The following is a 23,942-nucleotide window of genomic DNA, read 5'->3' on the forward strand; positions in this document are numbered from 1 at the left end:
TTCTCTCGCTTATTACGCGTCAGTCAAACAAGACAACTTGACTTGGATGAATTCTTTCAGCACGAGAGTCAATCAATTCCAGTCTCTCTGCCATAATTCACAATCCACAAAAAGTCCGACTTAGTTATGCTTCTAGAGAGTGAAGCCAACATCAAAGAAGAACACTTTCCTAATTCTTGTGATGTTTTGTTATTTGATGGAGCAATTTTTGTTCACATTTCGCAACCAGTATCAGTAGAAACATTTTGTGGTTATTTCCAGTGTAATTTCTTCAAATATGTTCAAAGAGAAGCAGACACATTCCATGCAAAGCAAGTGGATCTGATATGGGATAGATACTCTTCAAAGAGCATAAAATCTTCCACAAGAGAAAGCAGGGTTGTAGGAGTAAGGACAAAAGTAACGCCAACTACACCAATTCCTAGCAAGTGGAACGATTTCCTTCGTAATGACGCAAATAAAGAACTGTTCTTTTTTCTGGGAAAGTCTATGTGTGAAAAGGAAGGAAGTAACTTTGAGGTAGCAACCAGCAATGAATATCACATAGAAACTTCAAGAAATCTTCCAGCATTTTCAAACAAATCATCAGGAAATCATTTAGAAGAAGCTGATAGTAGGATCATGTTACATTGCTTTGATGCAGCATTAAATGCACGCAAGAAGATAGTTATCCGCACAGTAGACACAGATGTTGTAATACTTGCTGTATCGTTTTTCTACGACTTTGAGCAACACGGTTTAGAAGAATTATGGATATCTTTCGGCAACAAGAAACATCATTGGTTTTTCCCAGTTCATCATATTTCAAAAGCATTAGAAAAAAAAATCAACTGCGTTACGAGGCCTCCACGCGTTTACAGGATGTGATACAGTGTCATACTTTCTCGGACATGGAAAATTATAAGCATGGAAAACACGGCTTTCGTATCCAGAGGTGACCACAGCTTTCCTAACTATTTCACACGCTGTAATCAACATAGGCAAAGATTAATTTAATTCACTGCAACGATATGTTGTCCTATTATATTCAAAAACAAGTCAAAAATTTAAAAATAATGAAGCCGGGCGAGAATTCTTTTTGGAAAAGGGCAGACCTCTTACTGCACTTTCCCCAACTTCTGATGCCTTGCTTCTTCACACCAAGCGTGCAGCATATCAAGCTGGACAAATCTGGGGCCAGGCAATAGAGAAGATAGCACATATTCCTTCACCAGTAAACTGGGGATGGACTGACAATGGAAGTGAACTTTCTCCAACATGGACTTCCTTTCCAGTTGTATACGAAACGTGTAGGAAACTCTTTTTGAAATGTGCCTGCAAGACATGTGCCCCAAGATGTCGTTGTAGAAGTGCAAGCATCCCGTGTTGCCTTTTTGTTCTATGTGTAGGGGAACATGTGGAAAGGTGATGGAAACTGAAAACGAAGATCTAGGCCAATAGAACTTTCATGTTGTAGCACTCATTATTTTTGAAAATTCAGTTGATCAACAGTAAATTTACACCACGTTGGAAACGTACCAATAAATAGATAAACTTAAATGTATAATTCTTTATAGAATAGCTTGTACAAAAAGTAATATTAACTGTTCGTCGAAATCATAAAACTGTTTGTACACATAGAAAATCCAAAAGATTTATTGTGAATTTCAAATTATCGAACCAATTGTTTGTGTTGTGTTTCTGTTCTTACAATACGAAAGAAATTATTTACTTTCTAATTTATAACAACATATTGCTTTATGTAATTTCCTTATAATATTGTAAAGGATATAAACCCAATGTCTATGGTTTAAAGACATGAATTTACTTCTTAGTCTTCCTGTGCAGTTCTCTTTCAATTCAGAAGAAACAATAAAACTTTTCTATCGTGACGCTACGCACGTAATTTCTTAAGATATTCTTAAACTTGATTTATGTATAAAAATGAATAGTAATAGAAGAGGTGATATTACTTTGTCCATATTCGTTTACAAATCTAGATACTCGGGTCAATACTTCGAAAGAAACTAATTTTTATGAACCATAATTAATGGCCGCCATATTGGATTCATAACCGGGCTTCCCAGTAGGCCCGTAGCCAGCAAAATTTTAGGGGGAGGGGCGATCCAGCCATATTATAGTTCATTTGCAAGCCTACCGTGAAAATTTTAGGGGGCCAGCAAAAATTTAGGAAGGGGCCCGGCCCCCTAGACCCCCCTGGATACGGGCCTGTTGGTCAGGCTACTTTGTGCTTCTGGTGAAAGTGCGACTTATGAAGAATACATCATAAGAGAATGATTTGTTTCATACAATGCAGCATCTATCAGTGATGTTTTATTACGGTAAATGAACTCTCGCTCGACATTTGGGAAAATCAATCGACTTAACGCGAATATTTAAATTGTCATAACTTCGTTGTTTATTAACCAATCTTAATGAAATATACACCAAACGAAAGATAATTTAACACTCTTTAAAAAGTTATACGACGTCTTTTTCGATAATCCCAGCCGTTTACTTGTTATTTTTAAAAATATGAGTAAACTTTATCATAAGAAATGTAAAGTTCAAACTTAAATAATTTCTGTAGGTGACAATTTCAGTGTTAGGTGAAAACTTTTGTTAATTTATTAGACCCTGTTATCTTCTACGTCGTTTAGTTTTTGAATCGTGAAGATTGGACTATTAGTTAAGGAGATATATGCCTCTAAAACCAACACTATGAATTCGCAGAGGCGGCCATCTTTGATAGCCGCCATATTGGATTCTGGCCACCTGTCGGAGTGGGGCCACTTCGATTACTGCTTAGTTGGATCAGGGGAACAACATATCCGAGTGGCACCTTTTTAACACAAAGTGCAGGGTATTTCCCCTAAGCTCCCCTACTAAAAACTATGAGATTTGGCAACGAGTGGCTTTCGGATCCATAATTTACGGGTGGTTACAATCCGTGTTGGGAATCAATACCAAAGCTACGTGTAAAACCTGTAACATTGAGGAATTTTGTGGTAAAAGTGAACTTCAAAAACACACAAAACATTTGGTACATAAAACTAATGTGAAGCAATGTAAAATAACCTGCCTGTCGCTGCACCTTTTCTGTGGCAAGGAACAAGGGGTGTGCAAAAACTCAAAAATCGTGTTAAGGACAATAAAATTGAATTAAATGTTGCTTCCCTTCTAAACCGTAAAGAACAAGATAATGTTCGTTTTTTAAAAATAAGTATGCATTATATATATATCTTTGTTTTTGTGATCTTATCAAACATAACTGAAATAATGACTTTTGTACTACGAGAATGAATTCAACTGTACGCCATAGTTCCTCTAAAGCGATATTTTTTAAAATTATTTATTACTTCATATTATAAATTGCATCTATTTTAGTTGGCGGGAAATTTCATGGCTTTAAACGGAAAATTCGCTATTAACAAACTGGCAACACTGTGGCGATGTGATTTTCGTCTTGCAGAATTCAGGAGCCGCCACTGTTGAATTATTATACAATTTAGCTATTCACAGTTATAGGTATATAAATATGACAAAATAATATCATAACTAGTTCATTATTTTTATTTTATTTTACAATTTTAATCATGAATAAACAATAAACTAATTATTGCAATTTTTAACATCCAAATAAAAAGTGCGAAAGCAGGGATACCGCTTCGCGATCTTCATTTCTTTCTGACAATGCTGCAGTACTGCCACCTACGAATGGCTCACGCGCTCTAGAAGTGGAGGTACCAGTGGGTAACTCAAAAGGAGGGTGGAGGAAAAGGATATTTTGCATTCACAAGCGTGGCTTTTTTTTTTAATTAACTTGTATTAGACTTATAATATAATCAAATATAGCCATGTCGCTGAATCCAGCGTATGAAGAAATTGGAAAAGGTTTTGTACAACAGTACTATGCGTACTTTGATGACCCTGCGCAACGACCCAACTTAGCTTCCATGTACAATGTGAGTTGAAGGTATTTTTTATTTTTAAAAGATAGTAACTTATAATCATTTGTTACTTTGTCTTTTAAAGTTACAAGTACGACAGTAAAGTGTAAATGAATGTGAAAGCTAAAATAATTTTAGTGCAGTAGGAGTGAATAGTTGCGTACGGGTTTGGCGGAATGATAATGGCAAAAGTTACTAAAAATGTGTTACGAATAATTTGCATGTGTAGTACTATTGTGCACTGTAAATATAAAACGAAAGTGACTGGTGTAAAAATACATATACTCTTCTGTATATTTCAAATACAGTAAATTCAAGAATGTTCTGGAAGGTTGTCTTCTAGAATCCGTATTCACTTCGTCAAATTATAATGACTCATTCAGGTATTTGTACTGGTCAAAGTTAATCCTGTCTGTATATGTATATATTGAAGACTGTGGGACGTCTAAGCTGGTAGGGAACGTGCAGATATTTGAATTACTACCGAAGGCCTTCGTCCGCGTGTGGCATACGACATCGACTCTTAATATTTCGGTGAACTGCAACTACCAGTGTCGCAAACTGACTGCTGCATTATGGGTGAGGTTCATGAATTGTTGCATTTTAAGAAGCTGACAAACTATGTCAAATCAGCTGGCAGAATGCTTCATGTAGTGATCATTATTATTTCGAAGAAAGATTGGGTTCAACTCAAGAATACAGGTTAGGGTACGAATAAGTAGTGTCGGATTAGCTTAGGTTAGGGAAATTTGGATCCTTTTATTAAAATTGGCGAGTGCAATTTCTTGTCTGCTTAAGAATACCAGCTGGAGCATGAATTGTAAAGTTTACCTATTTTTGAAACTACAAACATGAAAATGCGTAAAATTGAAGGAGTGATTTTAGTAATAGTTTTCTCCCCAACATTTTTCATATAGAATAAGAATACCGGTACGGGAACGAGTTGTTTACGTAACATTAGAACATTTCTTCCTGGAAATGTTCTCATGCCTTCTGTAGTGTTTTGTAGCTAGGTATATGGTGATACCCCACTTGAACCAGGTAACATTGATCACGCGGTCAGTAGAAATAATTGTTTCAAAATCATGTTCTGGGCATGGCGAAGCTGAATGGCTCTTCTGTCATTTATAGGGGGGAAGCATGTTAGCAAACATGAGAATGCATATGAAGGATAACAAGTGCGTAAAATACGGTCTGACTTCTGTAAAAATTTATCCAATGCCGTTTCTCGTGTCTACGTAAGTACTGAGTAGAACGGGTGTTGTAAAAATGACCCAAACTACGTCCAATTCGTATTAAGTTCCCAATGGAAGATAATTTTGGATGGTAATGAACCTCACTTTTTAATGCTGTTCAATATTCACAGATAACTTAGCCTATATGTTATCCGTTTACATAAATAAGGTTCCAAACGTATTCTCAATATACATTTTTTTCGGGGGGGGGGGTGTAAATCAGAATTTTTGAATTCAGAATATATGGAGGTCATGGAATTTTCAGTTCGGATTTTCACGCTGTAGTATCCTGTCTTTTCAAAGTACCGGTACTTGAGAATTTAGTTCTGCTAGATTTTTCGGCAAATTTTTACTTTGACTCAAACAGTGACTTCAACCGATTCATCTGATCCGGTTCCCGGAGCAGTTTAGGAATCATTCCTAAACTGCTCCCGGAACCGGATCAGATGAATCGCTTACAGTTGCTAACAGAGTGAAAGTAATGTACGATGTTAAGAATTATACCAGAAGTACAAGGGCCAAAATGTTACTAAACATCAATTCAGGTGAAGCGGTGACTATCAATTTTGAGATCTAAGTGGGGGGCTACCGCCCCCAACCCCCCCGCTCAAGTTCCATGAAAACATCCAAAACAACAATAAATAATCAAACCACTACTATAAACCTTTTTTAGAAGCGGAAAACAAATCAAGAATAAAAATACTACAAATTAAAAAAATGAAATCACTCACCGCTGATGATAGACATATCCAGCTTGCCGTAAAAATTGAAAATATCGCTCTCCAAGTGACAATGAAAAATGTTCCTTTCCGCACGTCGATTTATTAAACCGAGCACATTTGCTATTATTACAAACAAGGAAAACCAATAAACGCCCACTTCTCCCGTACTTCGGAAGTAACTTCAGCCTTCGACCACAACCATCACATTTTTTCTCTAACTCAATTAAACCACATAGTGCCGCAAAGCGATATGAGTTAATATCCAAATCTAATACAAACTTATTTAAAAACGACAAGTTCAAATTTGTATTAAATTCATGAAACGGTTTCTCAATTGCATTTGCTAACTCGATCGTCGCCATGAAACGAAAATTCAATTACGCGCTTCCCGCATGCCACCAACAATAGCACACACACACAAGCAGACAGAACATGTGACATCACACTTACAAACTACCATATGACTGTACAGAGACACCTAGTGGGGAAAAATATGAACTAAGACGTCACACCAAAGGCACGAACAGTTCCAACAAGTGACTCACCCAGAAACAGTTCTAGGAAATGACTGAACCTATACGAACCGATTAAAGTCACAGTTTGAGTCAAAGTAAAGACTTGCCTTACTGATAAATGGAAAGGGTACAGGATAAAGATATTTTCATTTTTTACGCCATGCTGGATCTCTATATCATTAGCGAGGGTTTTTATTTTTTACTGGATATTATTTTTATTCTTGATTTGTTTTGCATTTGTACAATTTTTAAGATACACATTTTGGAGAACTTGTGAATTACGGTTGTTTAAGAATTGATTATCCTGAACCGGTTTCCATAGTAGTTTTGGAAGCAGTTCCCAAACATTTTTCTATTTTCCGGAGTAGTGTAGGAGTGAGTTCTGGGTGAGAGTAACAGGTTGTCTGTTCCGAGGAGCTGATTCCTAGACTACTCTCATGAATTGAATCGTTCTTAGGAAATGATTCCTAAACTGCTCCAAGAACCGGGTCAGATGAATCGATTGCAGTCACTGTCCGAGTCAAAGTAAAGACTGCCTTTGGCGTGAGAGACCCGGGTTCGATTCCCGGCGGGAGCTCATGTGGTTCGGATTCCACGTTAATCAGTAGGTCCACGTCTCATATAGCCTCGCTGCTGAACGGGACGCTAAACTAAAATCAACTCAACTCAAAGTAAAGACTTGCCATCAGTAATTACAATAGATTCCGGATGCACATGTGATGAAATAATATGTCTATTAAACCACCTGATTCTTTAACTAGAGTTTAAGCAGACTTCCGACAAAATGTTAGCCAACTGGAGACGGTTTTTCTTAAAGTTTTCGCCATACCAGAACACTCATGAATAATACACTCATAATTACTGATTCCACACACGAAAAAATAAGATAGCAAGAAAACTTGCCCAATACTCAAGTTCACATTACTGAAAAATGTTCCTTTCCGCAGAGACGTCAATTTATTAAAGCGAGCACAGTTCCTGTTACTACAATCAAGAAAAACCAATAAACGCCCATTCTGCTAGCCATGAAATGAAAATTGAATCACGCGCTCGCACACATTAACTGCAAACAGAACATGTGACATCACAGTAGCAAACTACCATATGACTGTACGCAGACACCTAGTGGAAAAAATATGAACTACCACCAATCTATCAGCCAAGGATGTCGCACAAAAGGCACTAACAGTTCCAGGAAGTGACTGAATGTAAGAACCGATTAAAGTCACTGTACGAGTCAAAGTAAATTCTTGCCTGGGCACGAATAATGTTCTCTGATAACTCGACACAGCTTGCCCTCTTCATTCCGATCGGATATTCGTGTAGAGAGCCAGGAACACGATATCACCGTACCTTCATTGCTGAAAGTCCGCCGTTTAGAGCTGGTACATCTTTTGTTCGATTATCTGTAACATATTACCCGTATTGAATGGCCTGCATTCTGGACGAATAATCAAGCATGTTTGGGATCCTCGTGGGCGACGAATCCACCACCACCAGCGTAATCCACCACCACAAATAATTCATGAAATGTGGACAACCCTCTTGGAGGAATGGCTCCATCTTACTTGTGACAGGAGGAACAATCTGATGCGCAGCGTGGAGACCAGATATGTCGTGCATGTTTGTTCGAGGTGGTAACGCTCTGTATTGACATCCTGTACCCTCTTCCGTTTCTTTTTATTTAGTGCTATTGTGGTTCTGAAGTTTCTAGCGACCTAGTATTCTATATCTGCATTGCGCATCTGTACCTTTCTCATATATACAGGGTGGTTAGAAACTATTTGAATAAACTTCGGGAGCTGATTCCCGACTCCGAAACCAGCAAAAAAGTCCTGTGGAACTTTTGTCAACGACGGATAGTTTCGGCGATATAAGGTGCCGAAAGCTAGGAAAAATGAACTTCAGAGGGCTGTAATTCAAAAACAACACAATGTAGAGAGTGCAGTTTAGAACATGACACTCGAAATCATACCTGCTTGATTGAAAAATGTATGTTTCAATCCTCCGCAAGTTGTCTGCGAGGGATTCCCCAAAGGAATGTGGGGATCCCTTTTAACCTGGCAAGTAATCCCTACGTTCCTTTGAGGGCCGTAGTAATCCCTACGTCATGTTCTAAACCGCACTCTCTACGTTGCGTTGTTTTTGAATTACAGCCCTCTGAAGTTAATTTTCCCACGCTATCGGCACCTTATATAGCCGAAACTATCCCTCACTGCCCAAAGTTCCAGAGGACTTTTTTTCTGGTTTCGGTGTCGGGAATCAACTCCCGAAGTTTGGTCAAATAGTTTCTTACCACCCTGTATAGTATACTCAATGAAATTGTTTTTCATTTAGTGCTGCTTACTTCGATCTGCTTCAGTAATATGGATCAGTAGTCCTACATTAAATTTGTCGTTACAGAAGGTATCGTATAAGATGTTTATAGTTGCAGTAAGGGGAAAAAGTCATGGAAGTGGCCTTTATAATGGACAAACACTGTGTATGGATTTTCGTGAGGTTCTTTAGTTTTTTTTTTTTTCTACACATTTTTTTTTCCATTCCACTGTTTTATTTTCATCACAGCCTTCCTTGGCCTCGATGCATAATCATGGGCCGTTAAAAAAAAAAAAAATCGTTGGAAAGAGTAGTTAAGATTCCAATGGATTTTTATTAGCAAGAGTTTCAACCCCATCGTTGTTCAAGTGAACACACGCAGTCAGTTCGAGATGATATTCAGAGAAAAGACATGAGTTACATATGAGCTAGGTTGAGTTATCGATGAAGGCGACAGTGCTGAAACAGTGTAGTACAATTTAGACGCAGTAAGTAAGTATTTTTTACAAATTGTACAAATGTGTTTTAAATTACGTCTCTAAATAAACATTCAATTCAAAGATCTAATACTCGTGTTACTTTTATTCAGTTTGTAGTAATGATAGAACAGTGTTTGCTTGGATTGGTAACCGGGATCTAGTGTCCTTATGATAAACATTTATAAGGTAGACACTTAGTACCGCAGTTGAGGTGTTCATAGTATTTCAAATGCACTTAGTTTCAACATAGTTACGATATTAATATACAGTGTATAGCTACTTACAGGTGTAATATTTTTATATTATGTTGTTTTACAGTTCAATTATTATGGGAGGATGGGTAATAGGATAGTTTTTATGAAAAAGAATATAAGGACCATAAAGGAAAATCTTACCTTTCACCTCTTACATAAATCCTGGTTAAGGTTCCGTTTCCATAATATTTCAGTATATTCTGAGACCATGGTCAATGTAATATAAATAGGATCAGAGTATGAGGTACAAGCCAAGATTTTGTTTTTAGAAATATGTACTCGGGTGCTTATCTCAGTAACTTGGAGTGTAAAGACCGTTTTAGACAAGATGTTTAAAAAAGAAAAAAAAAATTGGCTCCGCCGCCCCTCCTTTGGAAACAAGTTCACCGGAAATGATTAACCTAAAGTAGTACATTTTCGCAGTCATTGTTCTGCAAACTTGGTAAAGCCTTTTTTCAAAATACTTATGCATTACTTTGTATCAGGGAAAACAATAACTTTTCCAAACTGCGTCGCTACCACAGTAATGGTAAACTTAATATTAGACCACTATATTACGAACATGTGTATTCTTTTATTATTTTGTTGCATTGTCCTGGCCTTTGTCCGAATGAAGATGACTTAATTTATTGGTTGAGCAAATGTCAAATTTTGGGAACAAATCTTTGCTGTTTCTATTTAATTGGTGCGGTGGGATGCGTATCTACGAAACTACGTGTAAATAATTCTCGCACGTTAAGACATCCAGGAGACAAAATCTGCGTACAGTTTGGAGGCATTTCTCATTTCTTATTCTATGTATGTAAAGAAATTTGTTGCTACATTAATGACATAATGTATGAAATTCTTTGTTTGTCCAACCTGTAGGTTAAGAGTGATGGGATCAATAAACAAAGAGTTTCATACATCGTGTCTTTTATATTTCTATGTATATTCTCAGACGAGAAGTGCCTTAAAACAATTAGCAGATCTTGTTTTTTGAATGTTTTAAGGCACGAGAATTTTTATTTACAGTTAGTACTTTGCTATTTCTGTTTGTATCACCCTGTTAAAAAAATCTCAGTGACGCCTTTATTAAAGTGTGTGACTTAGAAGCATAAGAGAGGAATAATCAATTCAAGTATGAACAACGTTATCTTATGTCACAGTTTTAGTGAGTACAAGTGTGTGCTGACACCGTTGTCGAGGACGTCTAAAAGGTACTAAACTCTAAACATTCGATAAAAGATGTCAGTGTATCACTACTTACAGGATAAGGGTGTTCATAATTGAATTATTAATTTTGTATCCTATAGCACCTGTGAGGAATAATCAGTTTACTGTATTGTCCTTACAGAAAGATACACATGTTTTTCTTACTATCTTTTTAAACGGAGTATCTGGTGAAGTGGTAATAATTTCAAGATGATCTTCATATGAAATGTGTGTCAGAAATGAATTAAAACGCTAGAAAAAAACTTGTGCATTAATTTTGTCCACTCCATATGTTTTAATTATCCAACAAAAAAGTTAATATCCAAATATATATATACAGGGTGGTAGGTAACTCCACCGACAAACTTTGGGAGGTGATTCCTTATATGAAATGAAAGAAAAGAGTTCTTATAAAAATAGTTCGAAAAAGGTCTCCTTTCAGAGTTATGAACCCCAGAAAATTCGAAAAATCATGATTCGAAACTCCCTGCCTTGGCAACTATAGGACCTATAACAAGCGGTTTAAGGAATTACACAGGAACTAGTATGCAAACTATCAAAATATCTACGTTTTACCATCCTCCGCTATCGGCAAAACGAACGCGTTGTTAGTACTTAAAGGAGTATCCCTATACCTCAATTTCCTTTCTACAGTTCGTTTCGCCGATAACGGACCATGGTAGAACATTGATATTTAGATAGAGCGCATACTAGTTACTTTGTAATTCCTTAAACCGCTTGGGATCGGTCCTGTAGTTTCTAAGGCAAAGCGTTTCGAAACGTGAATTTTTGCATTTTCGGCGGTTCATAACTCTGAAAGGAGACTTTTTTCGTCCCATGTTTATTAGAACTTTTTTCTTTCATTTCATATAAGGAATCGCCTCCTGAAGTTTGTCGGTGAAGTTACCTACCACCCTGTACATATATAATATATGAGGGGTAGTCAAAAAGTTCTGGGGCAGCTCTTTATTCCCACAACATTTACTTAATCGCCTTCAAAGTAGCCATCTTCGGAACACAGCCATTTACTCCACCGCCCCTGCAATTGCTGGAAACATCAACGAAAGTCCTTTTTTTGGTATCTTCCGAAGTTCAGCCGTCACGATGGTTTTGATCGTCTTCTACAGTTGCGAAACAGGTACTTTTGAGGCCAGTTTTTCTTTCAAACATTGTCACCGTAAACTGTTTCAAGACTATCAAAACTCTCTGAAGCTGATTCCCCCAATTTGCACATGAACTTCAATGTTTGCGCGTTGCTTGAACTGCGACATTGCACCAACTCATAACTAGACACTCCTCCGTACACTTCTCGTACACTGCCTCTTTATCACCTGTTCACACTTGACAGCCATAATTAGGCAACCTAAGGACTATACTATACAAATTCATTGTGATTGCGTCATTAATGTCAAAAATACAACATCCGGAAAACTTTTTGACTGCCCTGTTATATATATATATTTAAATAATATAGTCCTTGTTTCATTAATTTTATTCATAAGTTAATTCTTTTTCTGTTTGTTAGCCTGAAAATTCATTTATGACCTTCGAAGGAATGCAGCTTCAAGGGGCCTTAAAAATAATGGAGAAATTAAATGTAAGTAACAAGTATTAAATTTCTGTGCTGGAATTGTGTATAAGCTTTAATAAGACATAACACTAGATATCATATTTAGCAAGAAACCAACTTCTAAACTTACCGTCTTAGTGACTGATAGAACGTATAAAATAAGTACGTAGCTATTTGTATTCCTTAAAGAGTATTAAATTTCCTATATTACGGATACTAGTTGAGTATCTTTTGAGATGGATAATCAAGGTTTATCATTCATATGTTTATTACGTGTATATCAGTGAATATTTCAGGTTTGTAAACCAAGGAATGTATTTTTATATAAGAATAGTCCAAACAGTTGTTCTCCCGTCCATTGCTGCACAAGCAATAAGCACATAAAGATCTCAGGATGTATTAAGCCTCAATTATCCTTGTCAAACGATACCCGAGTATATATCTGAAATACCAAAGAAAGAAAGAAAAATTATTATGCTTTAAGAAATACAAATAGGTGAGTACTTTAGATATGTTGCCGTTTTATTTCTGGTATAATGGATAGAATGGTGTAATTAAGGCCGCGCCTCCATTGCTTCCGAATGCGATTGCGAATTTCCCAGCACGTGTAAATAAATAGGAGTGCCTCGACTAGTTTCGACCTGCGAATTGCGAAAACCGACGAAAAGATGCGAATGCGAATGATCCCAACATGCTGGGATTGTTCGTGCGAATGGAGAGTCGTCTGCAGAGAAATTGAGCGCTACGTGAGAAGAAAGTTTGTTTTGCATGAAAGCAGACGACGTTGCGAGGCGCGGAGATAAAAATAAAAATAAAAATGGAAATAAATATCGATGCTTTAATAAATTGTGTATTTGATAAAGTTCCATTGTGGATCCAAGCTCATCCAGATTACCACAAACGACACGTCGTGAACAAATTATGGGCAGATGTAAGTAAAGAATTTGGAGTGGAAGATATGTATAATTTTCTTTATTTTCTCTTTAAAATATGAAGATTTAGTTAATACACGAACCGCAACTTTTTATTCAGTTTATATTTCCTCTTTGTTCCTCAAGTAATGATTTTACAAATACATGTAATTATTGACTAATATGTTTGAAATAGCAAAAATGGGTTTTTTACGCATGGAGAAAATTTTCTTAGAAAGTTGGTTGATTTTGCAATCTCTAATTTTATTTAATTAATTTATTTTAAAGTGAAAATAGCGGTTACCACAGAAGCATAATAATAACAGGAGCGAAATTCACTCTATTTTGTACACAAAGGAAATTAATAGATATTATTATTATTATTATTATTATTATTATTATTATTATTATTATTATTATTATTATTATTATGAAAACCTTAAGATATGAATTTTCACGCAAAAGTATTTCACATTGAAGGTTTGAAAGAGATATTGCAACTTGATTCGCATTCACAAAACTTCGGATGTAGTAGAGGCACATGAATTCGCGGTTCGCAGTCGCATTCGGATGCAATCGAGTCGCGGCCTAAGAGTCGTCGCTAGGTTATTTTGTTTGTTTGTGTGTGAATAATACAATGAAAAACTACAGAAATTTAGAAACTGAGCCAGATGGTGTCTATAAAGTGTTACTAAACGAACTAAGTTATCAAAATATTTCGTAGAAAATTAATCACATAATAGGATGCAACCTAACAATAAACGGCAATCGTCTGTCTGTACATTGTACTAATCGTAGTACCTAGGTAGTAAATTGTTACGTATGTATTTGCTGCGCCTATTATTAAATGTACTATTAACTGTACTGTTTCATTGTTCCGTAACACGTTCCTCAACAGCTCGGGAAGTCACTGACAATCCATCTTTCGAAGTCTGAAAAGTTAGATTACCAGTGAGTTTTCAGATCTCTTGAGGAAGGTGTCAGGGAGAACTCTGAAACAGTACAGTTAGTAGCTCATTAAATATTAGACGCAAGAAATAAAAGTACTATACAGATTATAAATATGCATCAATTCATATTTTTATATAATAAACAGTGATTACAAATTGATGTTAACTGCGCGATAGCCCGCCTGTATAACGTAAGTCTTTGAATGATTTCTGAAATATTGTGTAGAGTTTGGCAAACCAGGAAAAGTGGAGCTTTGAATTTAGAATGATTTTAACCTACAGTGTACAGCGGGACATAGACTCGAGTGGAACAACTTTTAAGGTGAGGCATAAATCTTGCAATGTTTCCACAACGCAACGTGTTATATATTGTGATCGCCCTCAAGTACAAGATCAAACTGTCCCAAGAGTAATGTGGCAAGCGAAGTATTGAACACGGAAGCGATCACTCCGTCAGTATCTTCAGTCAACTTTTAGTGGTAGTTTGACTATGAGTTCCAACTCGGTCATACCGCTGCAGCAATAGCCCAAAATATTTATTGTGCGAAAGAGGAAGATTCAGTGAATTACAGCACAGCAACTCATTGGTTCCAGGAACACCTCCACTGCTTGGGGTCCCTGGTTCGATCCCAGCTCGCGCTGTGTGGACTTTGTGGTGGACAAACACCGTGCCCGTGGGTTTTCTCGGGGTTCTCCCGTTTCCTCCCACTTTCTTCATTCCATCATTTTCACTCATCTCTCATCGTCATCGTCTCCTTTAGCCTAACCGGCATAACCGTGGGACGTAAAACTTAGATTTCATTTTCATTGGTTCCAGGAATTTCGTACAGGTTGTAGAAATGACGAAGATAGTGGCCCCGCGTAGCGTAGTCGCCAACGCTCTCACCTTCGGTGCGAGCGGTCCCGGGTTCGATTCCCGGTGGGGGCACTTGGTCGGAAAGGTGTAAAAAGTTTTTTCAGGACAGCCACCCCGAATGAAGTTTTCCGGGGTTTTTCTCATTCACATCAGGTAGTGGTACCTAACTTGTAGGTCCCAGGCGGCTTCCTTTCTGCCTTCCTCTTTCCCGGATGGTGTGCACGCCGAGGGACGTCATCCCTCAAAACGTGACGGGCTAAATGGCCTTAGATGCCGAAAGCTCAGAAATCTAAAATCCTAATCCTAATGGCGAAGATAAGCCCAAGTCCGGCCGCACTAGGGTAACAGAATCTGAGGTCATACGACACCCAGCACATGACTATCAAACCAATTCTGCATGGTTGTCTACTGTAGAGCGTTACCCTCACGAACTCGGGAAACCCATTAGGAGCTGTCGCATTGTGCCACATGAGTTGACCCCAGCTCATACACATAGAAGAGTGGATATGTGCTGGCAACTGTTGCAAAATCCACGTGATGGGTGTTTCCTAAAACGGATTATCACATACGACGGAAAGTGACTATTTTTCCGAAATCCGAATGTGGAGAAAGAGTGATTGAGCAAGGGCCAATTTCCAGAACCGGTCATCAAACAGGGCCGTTTTGAGCATAAAGTTATACACTATGTGTGCTGAATTACAAAGGTGTAATTTACTTTGAGTTCGTTCGTAACGATCGTACCAGCAATTCTGGCTTATTGCAAATATGCTGCTCTACGCCAAAAATATCCTGCATTGTTGAACCGAAAGCTTGCCCTGCTTGCAACATAGCGCAAAACCACATACGGTTTTACCTATATATATAATCCATCGAACTGAGGCCTCATGTGGCACTTAGTCCTGACTTTGACCCTTCTGATAATTACCGGTTTCGGGCCATAGCGCACTTCGTAAAGCCACAATGCTTCACAAACCAGCAAGTGGAGATAGCAGTGACTGGCTTCTTTGTCTCTAAAGACAAGACGTGATGCCGACGTGGAGTCAAGGAACTGTCACATAGATAGTTGCAGATAGTCCAACACGAGAGGCTATACTTTGAATGTTAAATGTTTTCATTTGTACTGTAATAAATGCAGGTATGTTGTGTAAGAGAATATTGCAAAAGTTATGATTCATCTTTGTAGTATTAATAATTAAAAATGTATTCACATAATCAGAAATCAGTTTTAATGAGTACCTATCACATTCCTTAGTGCGTGCATCTTTGGTCTGTTGACTTGTTAAAGAGAAATTGATACGAAAAGAAAACATTGTTTTTTGACAAAATAAATTAGCAATGATTGAAGAAACATTGACATCATCTCTACAATGGAAGAAATCGTTCAACTTAGTAAAAAGTTTCGTTTACCACAACTCCTTTCGTATCTCAGGGTGTCCATGTGTCTGAGAGACAAAAGTCCGAAGAACTATTTGATGGATCACCATCAGTTTTGGCCAGGATCTAGAGCAGTGATTCCCAACCTTTTTCAACTTGCGGCATACTATGAGTGTAACTTGAATTCTCGCGGCACACTCATAGATTTTATTATATTTAAATATAAAATACCATGGTATCTTTTTCTATGATTACTGATCTCCTCACAGAGAAGAAAGCTCGATCACTGGTTTTCCGCCATGGTAAATCATTATGCTTATTTTTCATTCTAATTTAAAGATAGAAAACAATTGCAATGAAATATTGAACTTAAGTTTAAAAAAAAATACGCTTTCTTTTTCAAAAACTGCATCCAAACTTTCACTAACAAGGAAGATCACTAAATAACGAACGAACAAACAAATCTCTTTTACTTTTAAAACACAAATGTAGGTAATTCGTACGCATGTTTGTTTTGTCGAAAGGATTGAATATTTTAAAATTTAAAGTTACGAAATAGTCTGCAACAATAAAGAAGCAATAATGGTCATAATGTCATAACAATGATAACAAATACCTTTTTCAATATTAAAAATGTACAGAAAAGTAACGCGGTATGAAACTTAAAACTCTAGATTCATATTAGAAGTAATAGTATTGGGAAATACAAATATACATTTTCCCCATGTCCTGCAGTTTAATTGCTATAGAATTAATTTTTTTTTATTTATTTACTCGCGGCACACCGGTTGTGAAACGCTGATCTAGAATGTCAAAAGTAAAGAAACGAAATCATTGTTGAAGATTAGATTCAAACTGGAAGTGGTAGAAATCAGCCATTTCCGGTTTTAACGTTGATCACTATAGAGAAAAAAACTATAATAGCGAGAAGCTGTCTTTTCAATCTATGAAGCGCCCCAAGGAAACAGTTCATTTTCATCCTTAACTCTTCTAAAACTGGAAATGATAGAAATACAGAACAACTTTGTGTTTCAATATTGATCGACTTAGAGAATAGACGTTAAAAGGAAGCGAGAAGTTTAGATATGTATCAGGTGTTCTAAAAATGGCGCCCACGGACTACACAACACTATTTTATAAGTCAAACAATATACATATATATAGAGTATTTCAAAGCAACACTGACGTCTGGGAGGTGATTCCTGACACCAAGATAAGACAAAAAGTATAGAGCAATGTGGGTGCACAAATGCTTGCTGTCGGAGTTATAAGCTACCGAAAACGAAAAAATTAACTTTGAAGGCCCATAGCTCCAAAATTATCGGACCTACCATAGTCGGGTCAAGACTTCACTTAGGAACTGGTATGTGCCCTATCCAAGTTTCAGAGTCCTAAGATGCTTACGCAACAATTTTTATAGAGGGAGTTTGGCTATAGTCATATAATCTGAAGTACTCACCAACTATATACATTTGTATACTTTCCGGGTTCCCTCCTGGAGACGCGAATTCCACTATGTGGTAATGTCGCAGATAAAGAACCATAGACAGTGTGTCTATTGATCACGAAATTTAGTTTTTGGGTCACGATTTCTTGTTATCTATACTAATATAAATGCATACTGGAAAATTTTGTTCAATAAAACATCAAAATTCACCACCAAAATTGTCCATAGTAAGCTTTAGACACTACCAGATCACTAGCAAAGCATGCTTCTATCGCATGCATGAAAATTCGGCCTAATTCGTACCCCAATTCCCTCTTGAGAATGTTACGAAATTTTATGGTTTGCTAAAGAAAAGGTCACGAAATTTCGTTTTGAAATTTTAGTAGACACCCTGATAGATTAGATCTATCAATCCATCAAATAATTACATCGATTCTTGCCAGATGACAGTTAAAATCGATATGCGTTAACACTAACATAATTTATTAGCATAACAATCTATGTAACTGCTTGATGGATTCGTATAATAATGCTGATGGTTTGAAATCAATCTGCGACGTTGCCACATACTGAAATTTGATTCCCCATAGCAGTTGAAGGGGGCCCTTCAGGATATTTCAAATCATATAACATTTTCGCTTTATTTTGACGTGAAGAATAATGCTCTGTAGTCCGTGGGCGCCATTTTTAGAACACCCGATATATAGATATAGCACCCTAAGAACAAGTACTGTCTTTCCTCTTAATACTGAATTCAAACGGGGAATTACAGAAATCAGCCACTTCTGGTTTTAACGATCACTCCAGAGCAAAATAAGTAATATCAAGAAATTGTTTTCTACAATCAGATAAGTTTCCCAAATATGAATTTCCATCTCCACCCTACTGAGACTGGATGAGGTTGAAGTATACAACTTCCGGTTTTAGTGTTGAGAAAATATCATGCCATACAAACCAAACTCCTTCACGTATTGTACACGTGACACTACTAAACTTCTTGCAGTTTTTTAACACACTGTGGTCTTGAAAATTGATCCATTACATGGTAGTGAAACAGATATCTTCTCCGAAATCCGGCGTTGCCAGGAAATACCTGTTTCGCTACCATGTAGTGGGCGGAGGAAACTGCAATCAGTAGTCAAACTCTATCCGAAATTTCAAACAAACAGGATTCGGATTAGCGGGATTCTGGTGTATTTAAACGTTGTGTTTACTCCTGGTGTTATTACCTAATATTTTTCTTTCTTTTTTCTTTTAGAGTTTGTCATTTCAAAAAATTAATCGAATTATCACAGCTGTAGATTCCCAGCCCATGTTCGATGGCGGAGTTTTAATTAATGTCCTTGGCCGATTACAGGTTAGTTTACTAAAAGTTTTTCCATGCATATATTTGGTTTTGTTGTTGAACAAAAGGAGACATGGACATGTCTGGCTGGCATCTTGGATCCGGACATCTATTTATATATATATATAGGGTGTACATTTGAAAACTAACCAGTGCGATTACTGGTGAACCACGAAAGATATGAGCATGCTGTTGATGGAAAACTTGTAGGGGCAAAGAGAGACGTATGTGTATGCTATAGGCGATCGCGAGAACCTCCCCCAGCCCCCCAACTAAAAAAAAAAAAAAAAATGAAACGGGAATGTATACCTTGCGACATATCAAATAAAAAGATGTGAAAAAAGAAACAGGTTGGTAAAGAAAATACTGCAATCGGATAATTGGGTTTCTACCAACAATAAAAAAAATGTAAATGATGTGGATGAAAACGTTTCCTCATAGTATTAAGTGTCGCCATTGTGCCTAGGGGTGTTGGCGACGCGTGATAACCTTCCACACTCCCCCAGCCCCCCAAACTAAAACATTTAAAATGGGGAAGCTATACCTTTCGACATATCAAATGAAAGGGTGTGAAAAAAGAAACAGGTTGGTGAAGGAAATATTGAAATAGAACGAGTGGTTCTCCAGTAATGACAGAAAATGTACTGTTTACACGCCCTTGTGATTGTCGTTCCAATTATGGACTGGATACTTCGTAGAAACGTAATATCAGCAAGCAGGTGTGTTGTGTATTTGAAAACAGCCATAAGTTAGCAGTTATGACGGAAGAACAGCTACCGCAGACATGCATAGGACAGTCGTCCCGTTTATAGCAACAAATTCAGGAATGGTAACTGCGGCCTAGTGTAGTGGTGCATTCATGGTATCTGTGGCCTAAATTCTTGTCGTGTTTACAGTGGAGTGGAGTACCTATGGCGATTGTTTAAGTGGGTAGTAGTAGGATTATAAACAGCTGTTAAAATGGTGTATACTTTACAGGAAAGAGTGGAAATTCTTTTTATTTATGGATCTACTGGAAGTGCTAGGGAAACTGTGAGACTTTTTAATGAAAGACATCTCTATAGAAATGTAGTTCATTCATAACGTCCAGCAATTAGTTACTAGATTCACCGAGACTGGATCGGTAGCTAACAAGAAGCGGAGAGGTAACAGTAGTTGACGAGCTAGCTGAAGGTGAAGTGCTAGGAACTTTCATAGCTAATCCAACATTAATACGAAATGTTGTCGCAAGTACTAGATTGTCTGTAGGATTTGTGCAGAAAGTGTTAAAGGTTCATAAATTTCATCCTTAAAGGCCATTCGCAAACTCCACAAAAACGCAATGTGGGGGCTGGAATGTTTGGCAACGCTATATAGGCCCTCTATTTCTTGATAGCAGTTTAACTGCTGACATGTATCTACATCTACTTGAGGACTTCATACATTTATTAATCACTGAGTTAGTAAAAATAGTATGGATGAAGATGGTCTGTTGGAGTTCAATGTTGCTCATTTTCAAGATGATGGTGCTCCTCCTCATTACCCTTTGATAGTTCGCAGTTGGCTAGATCGCAACTTTCCTGAAAGGTGGATAGGTAGAAGAAGACCAATTGAATGACTCTCCAGGTCGCCCGATTTATCACTACTCGATTTTTTGTGTGAGAAAATCTTAAATTGGTTGTGTATATGACACCAGTAGCAAGTTTAGAGAATCTCCGAAACAGAATAAACACAGAGTGCCGGGCTATCCCTAGACACACATTCGAAAACGTACGGAGTGAATTTGAAAATAGATTGTACTATTGTATGGAGACGAATGGTGAACATTTCCAACAGCTGTTATGAACTAAAGTAAACTCGGTACACAATTGCTGGAAAATGTCTATGGTAAGTATACGTCAGTTCTCTTGCTAGATTTAGTTTACAATTTGTATTTGGGTACACTGACACTCAGTGGGTTACTCAAATTGTTGGAGCATTTGGATACGTTAGTCGCATTACACATTCATACTGCTTCATAGTCTCAATAGGGACATTTAATACTATGAGGAAACATTTTTATCCACATCATGTACATTTTTTGTTATTGCTGGAGACTCAGTTGTCCGATTGCAGTATTTCCTTTACCTACCTGTTTTTTTTTTCACACCCCTTCGCGAGGTATATCTTCCTATTTCAGATTTTTTAGTTGGGGCTGGGAGAGTAGAAAAAAATTATCGCGCATCACCAATAACATACACATACGTCCCCCTCCACCCCTACAGGTTTCCTATCAACAGCATGCTCACATCTTCACCAGTAATCGCACTAGCTAGTTTTCAGGTGTACACTCTGTATATATTGTAGTATCCTTAGGATAGTATCACTAGTATTTAAGCAACATAAACTTAGGTATTGAAATTTAGAACAGTAGCAAGATTGTAAATTATTTTAATTCTGGAGGTAATGCGCTCTGTGGAAAGCACAAACATGATAGTAGATAAGAAAACATACGGAGTTGTAGTAAGTTGTTTCATTCCTAGAAGAACATTGAGATTTTACACATGGATAGACTGTATAACCTTTTTGTGGGTGATGTTAGTAGTAGAAGATGCATTGAAAAAGAGTCCAGTAATGGCCTAAAATATTGTTCGTATGATTTCCAAGTCGGGATGCATGATAGCATTTTTTTTTCTAAATAAATATACATCCAATAGATTCCGTAAGTAAATATGCGTATGAAATAACTTCAATACTTCCAAATTACTATAGTGCTGAAGAATTTCCTTATACTATAAATATTACCAATGATAAGTAATGTGTGGTTGATAATAATAATGAGGAAGTATTAAAGTTTCTGACTGACTTCTGCTTTGTCTGTAACGCAGACTGACGAAGATCCTCCACATGCATACACTCAAACATTTGTTTTGAAACCAGTTGCATCCAGTTTTTTCGTTCAACATGATGTCTTCAGGCTAGCGTTACACGACTGTGCCTAAAATCGTCTGTCGTCATAATGGTCCTGTCTTGCCACTGTTGTGCAGGTAGCACAAAGCATTTGGATTTTCTTTTATTTCAGTTGCTTTGCTATTATTACTTTGCAGGCATGAGTGTTCTGCGAATGAACGATTTGTCACCTTCTCCTTTATTTTTTTTTTTTTTTTACAATAACTGCTTTTTATTTAAAAAATGCAGAAGCTATTTTATCTAACATTTTTTTTCTTTTCTTTTAGTTATGTAGCGTTTATTGATTAACGGAATTTAAAATTTCTGGCAAAGTTATTGACGTGTTGATTTTTATGGCATGTTGATTTTACAATGTGTTCGAGAAATAGCAGTAGATTTTTATGGCCTACTATTGTGAATCATTCCCCTTTGGCAACACTGTAACTCGATGAAATACTGAGAATGCTTTTGTTTAATAACGCGTGGATGCCGTAGTAAAGAGTTTCGTGTTGGTTTGATTTGAGGCCAGATAAGAGTTCGTGATGGACATTTGTGTCTGCAGCTTTTCACGGAAATCTACAGATTTTTTTCATTCGTGTGCATGTATCATCTGTCTCCTTTAACTTCCAAAGCTTAACCACGAAATTACTTAAAACAATGGAATGCATATTAATAATGCTAAAAGTCTGTCACGCACTTGAAGACTTCAATAAAAAAAAAAAAAAAAAAAAAAAAAAATGCTGACAGTTTTAGCGAGAAATTCTCTCCATCGTCAAATACTACATTGCTGGAAGAACTATATTTTTGTCAAATCTTCCTTGTAAATGTAATTGTTGGGATTTGCTTTTCGTAGGTTTCCTTGTTCTAAAACATGAGTTGTTTTCCCATTATCAGTGTGCAGATTTGAAGGAAATAAGACTATATTCATGTGTGAACTAACACTAAATCATTTCACATCGCTTTCCTTCTCAGTGGTAAGCATGTAACCGACTACCATTACTTATATAAACAATGACAACTTAATCCTTAAGATTACTTCAATAAGTCAAATAATACATTGAAGTATATCAGCTGCTGAGTAACTCGTAATTACACCATTATTGTATTTAAATAATGAAAAGAATCCATTAAACTCAGTTTCTTTACTCCACACCGACCAATTATTATTATTATTATTATTATTATTATTATTTGTACGAATACACTAAATCTCTCCACATCGGTGCTTTAAAAGCATGAGAACCAGGAATAATTCTTTATGAACTCTTTCAACTAGAGGATGTCCCAATAAGAGCGATGGATTTTAATATGCTTAATAAAATACTGTATATTTACAAAATGGTAAATGTTTTTATATCATTACAGCGAAAAAATATCCCACTGTAAGAATCAAAGGCTGTTATCCACTACAAATTTAAAATGGCTTGGGATTGAACGACGAACTCTTCGCGCTAGAGATGAGCGTTCTGGTCCTTACCGTGCCTCCCAGGAACCAGTTTAAATCGTGAAAATGTGTGTAACTGGCCAGGGAGCGAACTGGTTGGCGTAGTGGTAGATGCACCGGTAGCATGTAAAGAAGAATTTTCCACTTCTTACTTTGTCATGATCATTTATGACGTCAGAAATATACCACAGCGTAGTCCAGAGATGGGCGTGTCCCTAAGTGATGTTTTCTGCCGGTTTTATTTGGTAGTATTGCTTGGCATTGTCTGGCAGCTTGGCATTGCCTGGCAACATTGCTATCCATATTCATTTCTTTTCTGCTGTTTTCGCACTTCGCGATTCACGTACGCAATTATCTAAATCAAACGTTTCCTGGCTGCTGGATTGGAAGAGGTTGTGCATCTTCACCATCTCCTTTTGCCTGGCCTCCAAGAAGTCCCGATCTGACAACACCAGACAGTGCTCTCTGGGCTTTCATAAAGCAACAAGTAAGAA

At 37.0% G+C, this 23,942-nt stretch overlaps 1 protein-coding gene across 2 annotated transcripts in view; it reads left to right on the plus strand.

The window, feature by feature from the left end:
• Positions 1 to 3,676: 3,676 nt before the first annotated feature.
• Ntf-2 (nuclear transport factor-2) overlaps positions 3,677 to 23,942 on the plus strand; it is a 30,047-nt gene continuing 9,781 nt past the window's right edge. Inside the window, exons 1-3 of one of the 2 annotated variants that reach the window (XM_081746012.1) lie at positions 3,677 to 3,944; positions 12,170 to 12,241; positions 19,011 to 19,109. In XM_081746012.1, coding sequence (XP_081602138.1) covers positions 3,837 to 3,944; positions 12,170 to 12,241; positions 19,011 to 19,109 — 279 coding nt within the window. In that variant the 5' untranslated portion in view covers positions 3,677 to 3,836. Of the gene's footprint in view, positions 3,945 to 12,169; positions 12,242 to 19,010; positions 19,110 to 21,959; positions 22,103 to 23,942 lie in introns of those variants that run through there. The other variant, XM_081746010.1, reaches the window with a different exon arrangement.

The sequence above is a fragment of the Thermobia domestica genome, chromosome 18 (genome assembly GCF_964235325.1).
Source record: "Thermobia domestica chromosome 18, izTheDome1.hap1.1, whole genome shotgun sequence".
In the NCBI taxonomy this organism is placed as follows: Eukaryota; Metazoa; Arthropoda; class Insecta; order Zygentoma; family Lepismatidae; genus Thermobia; species Thermobia domestica.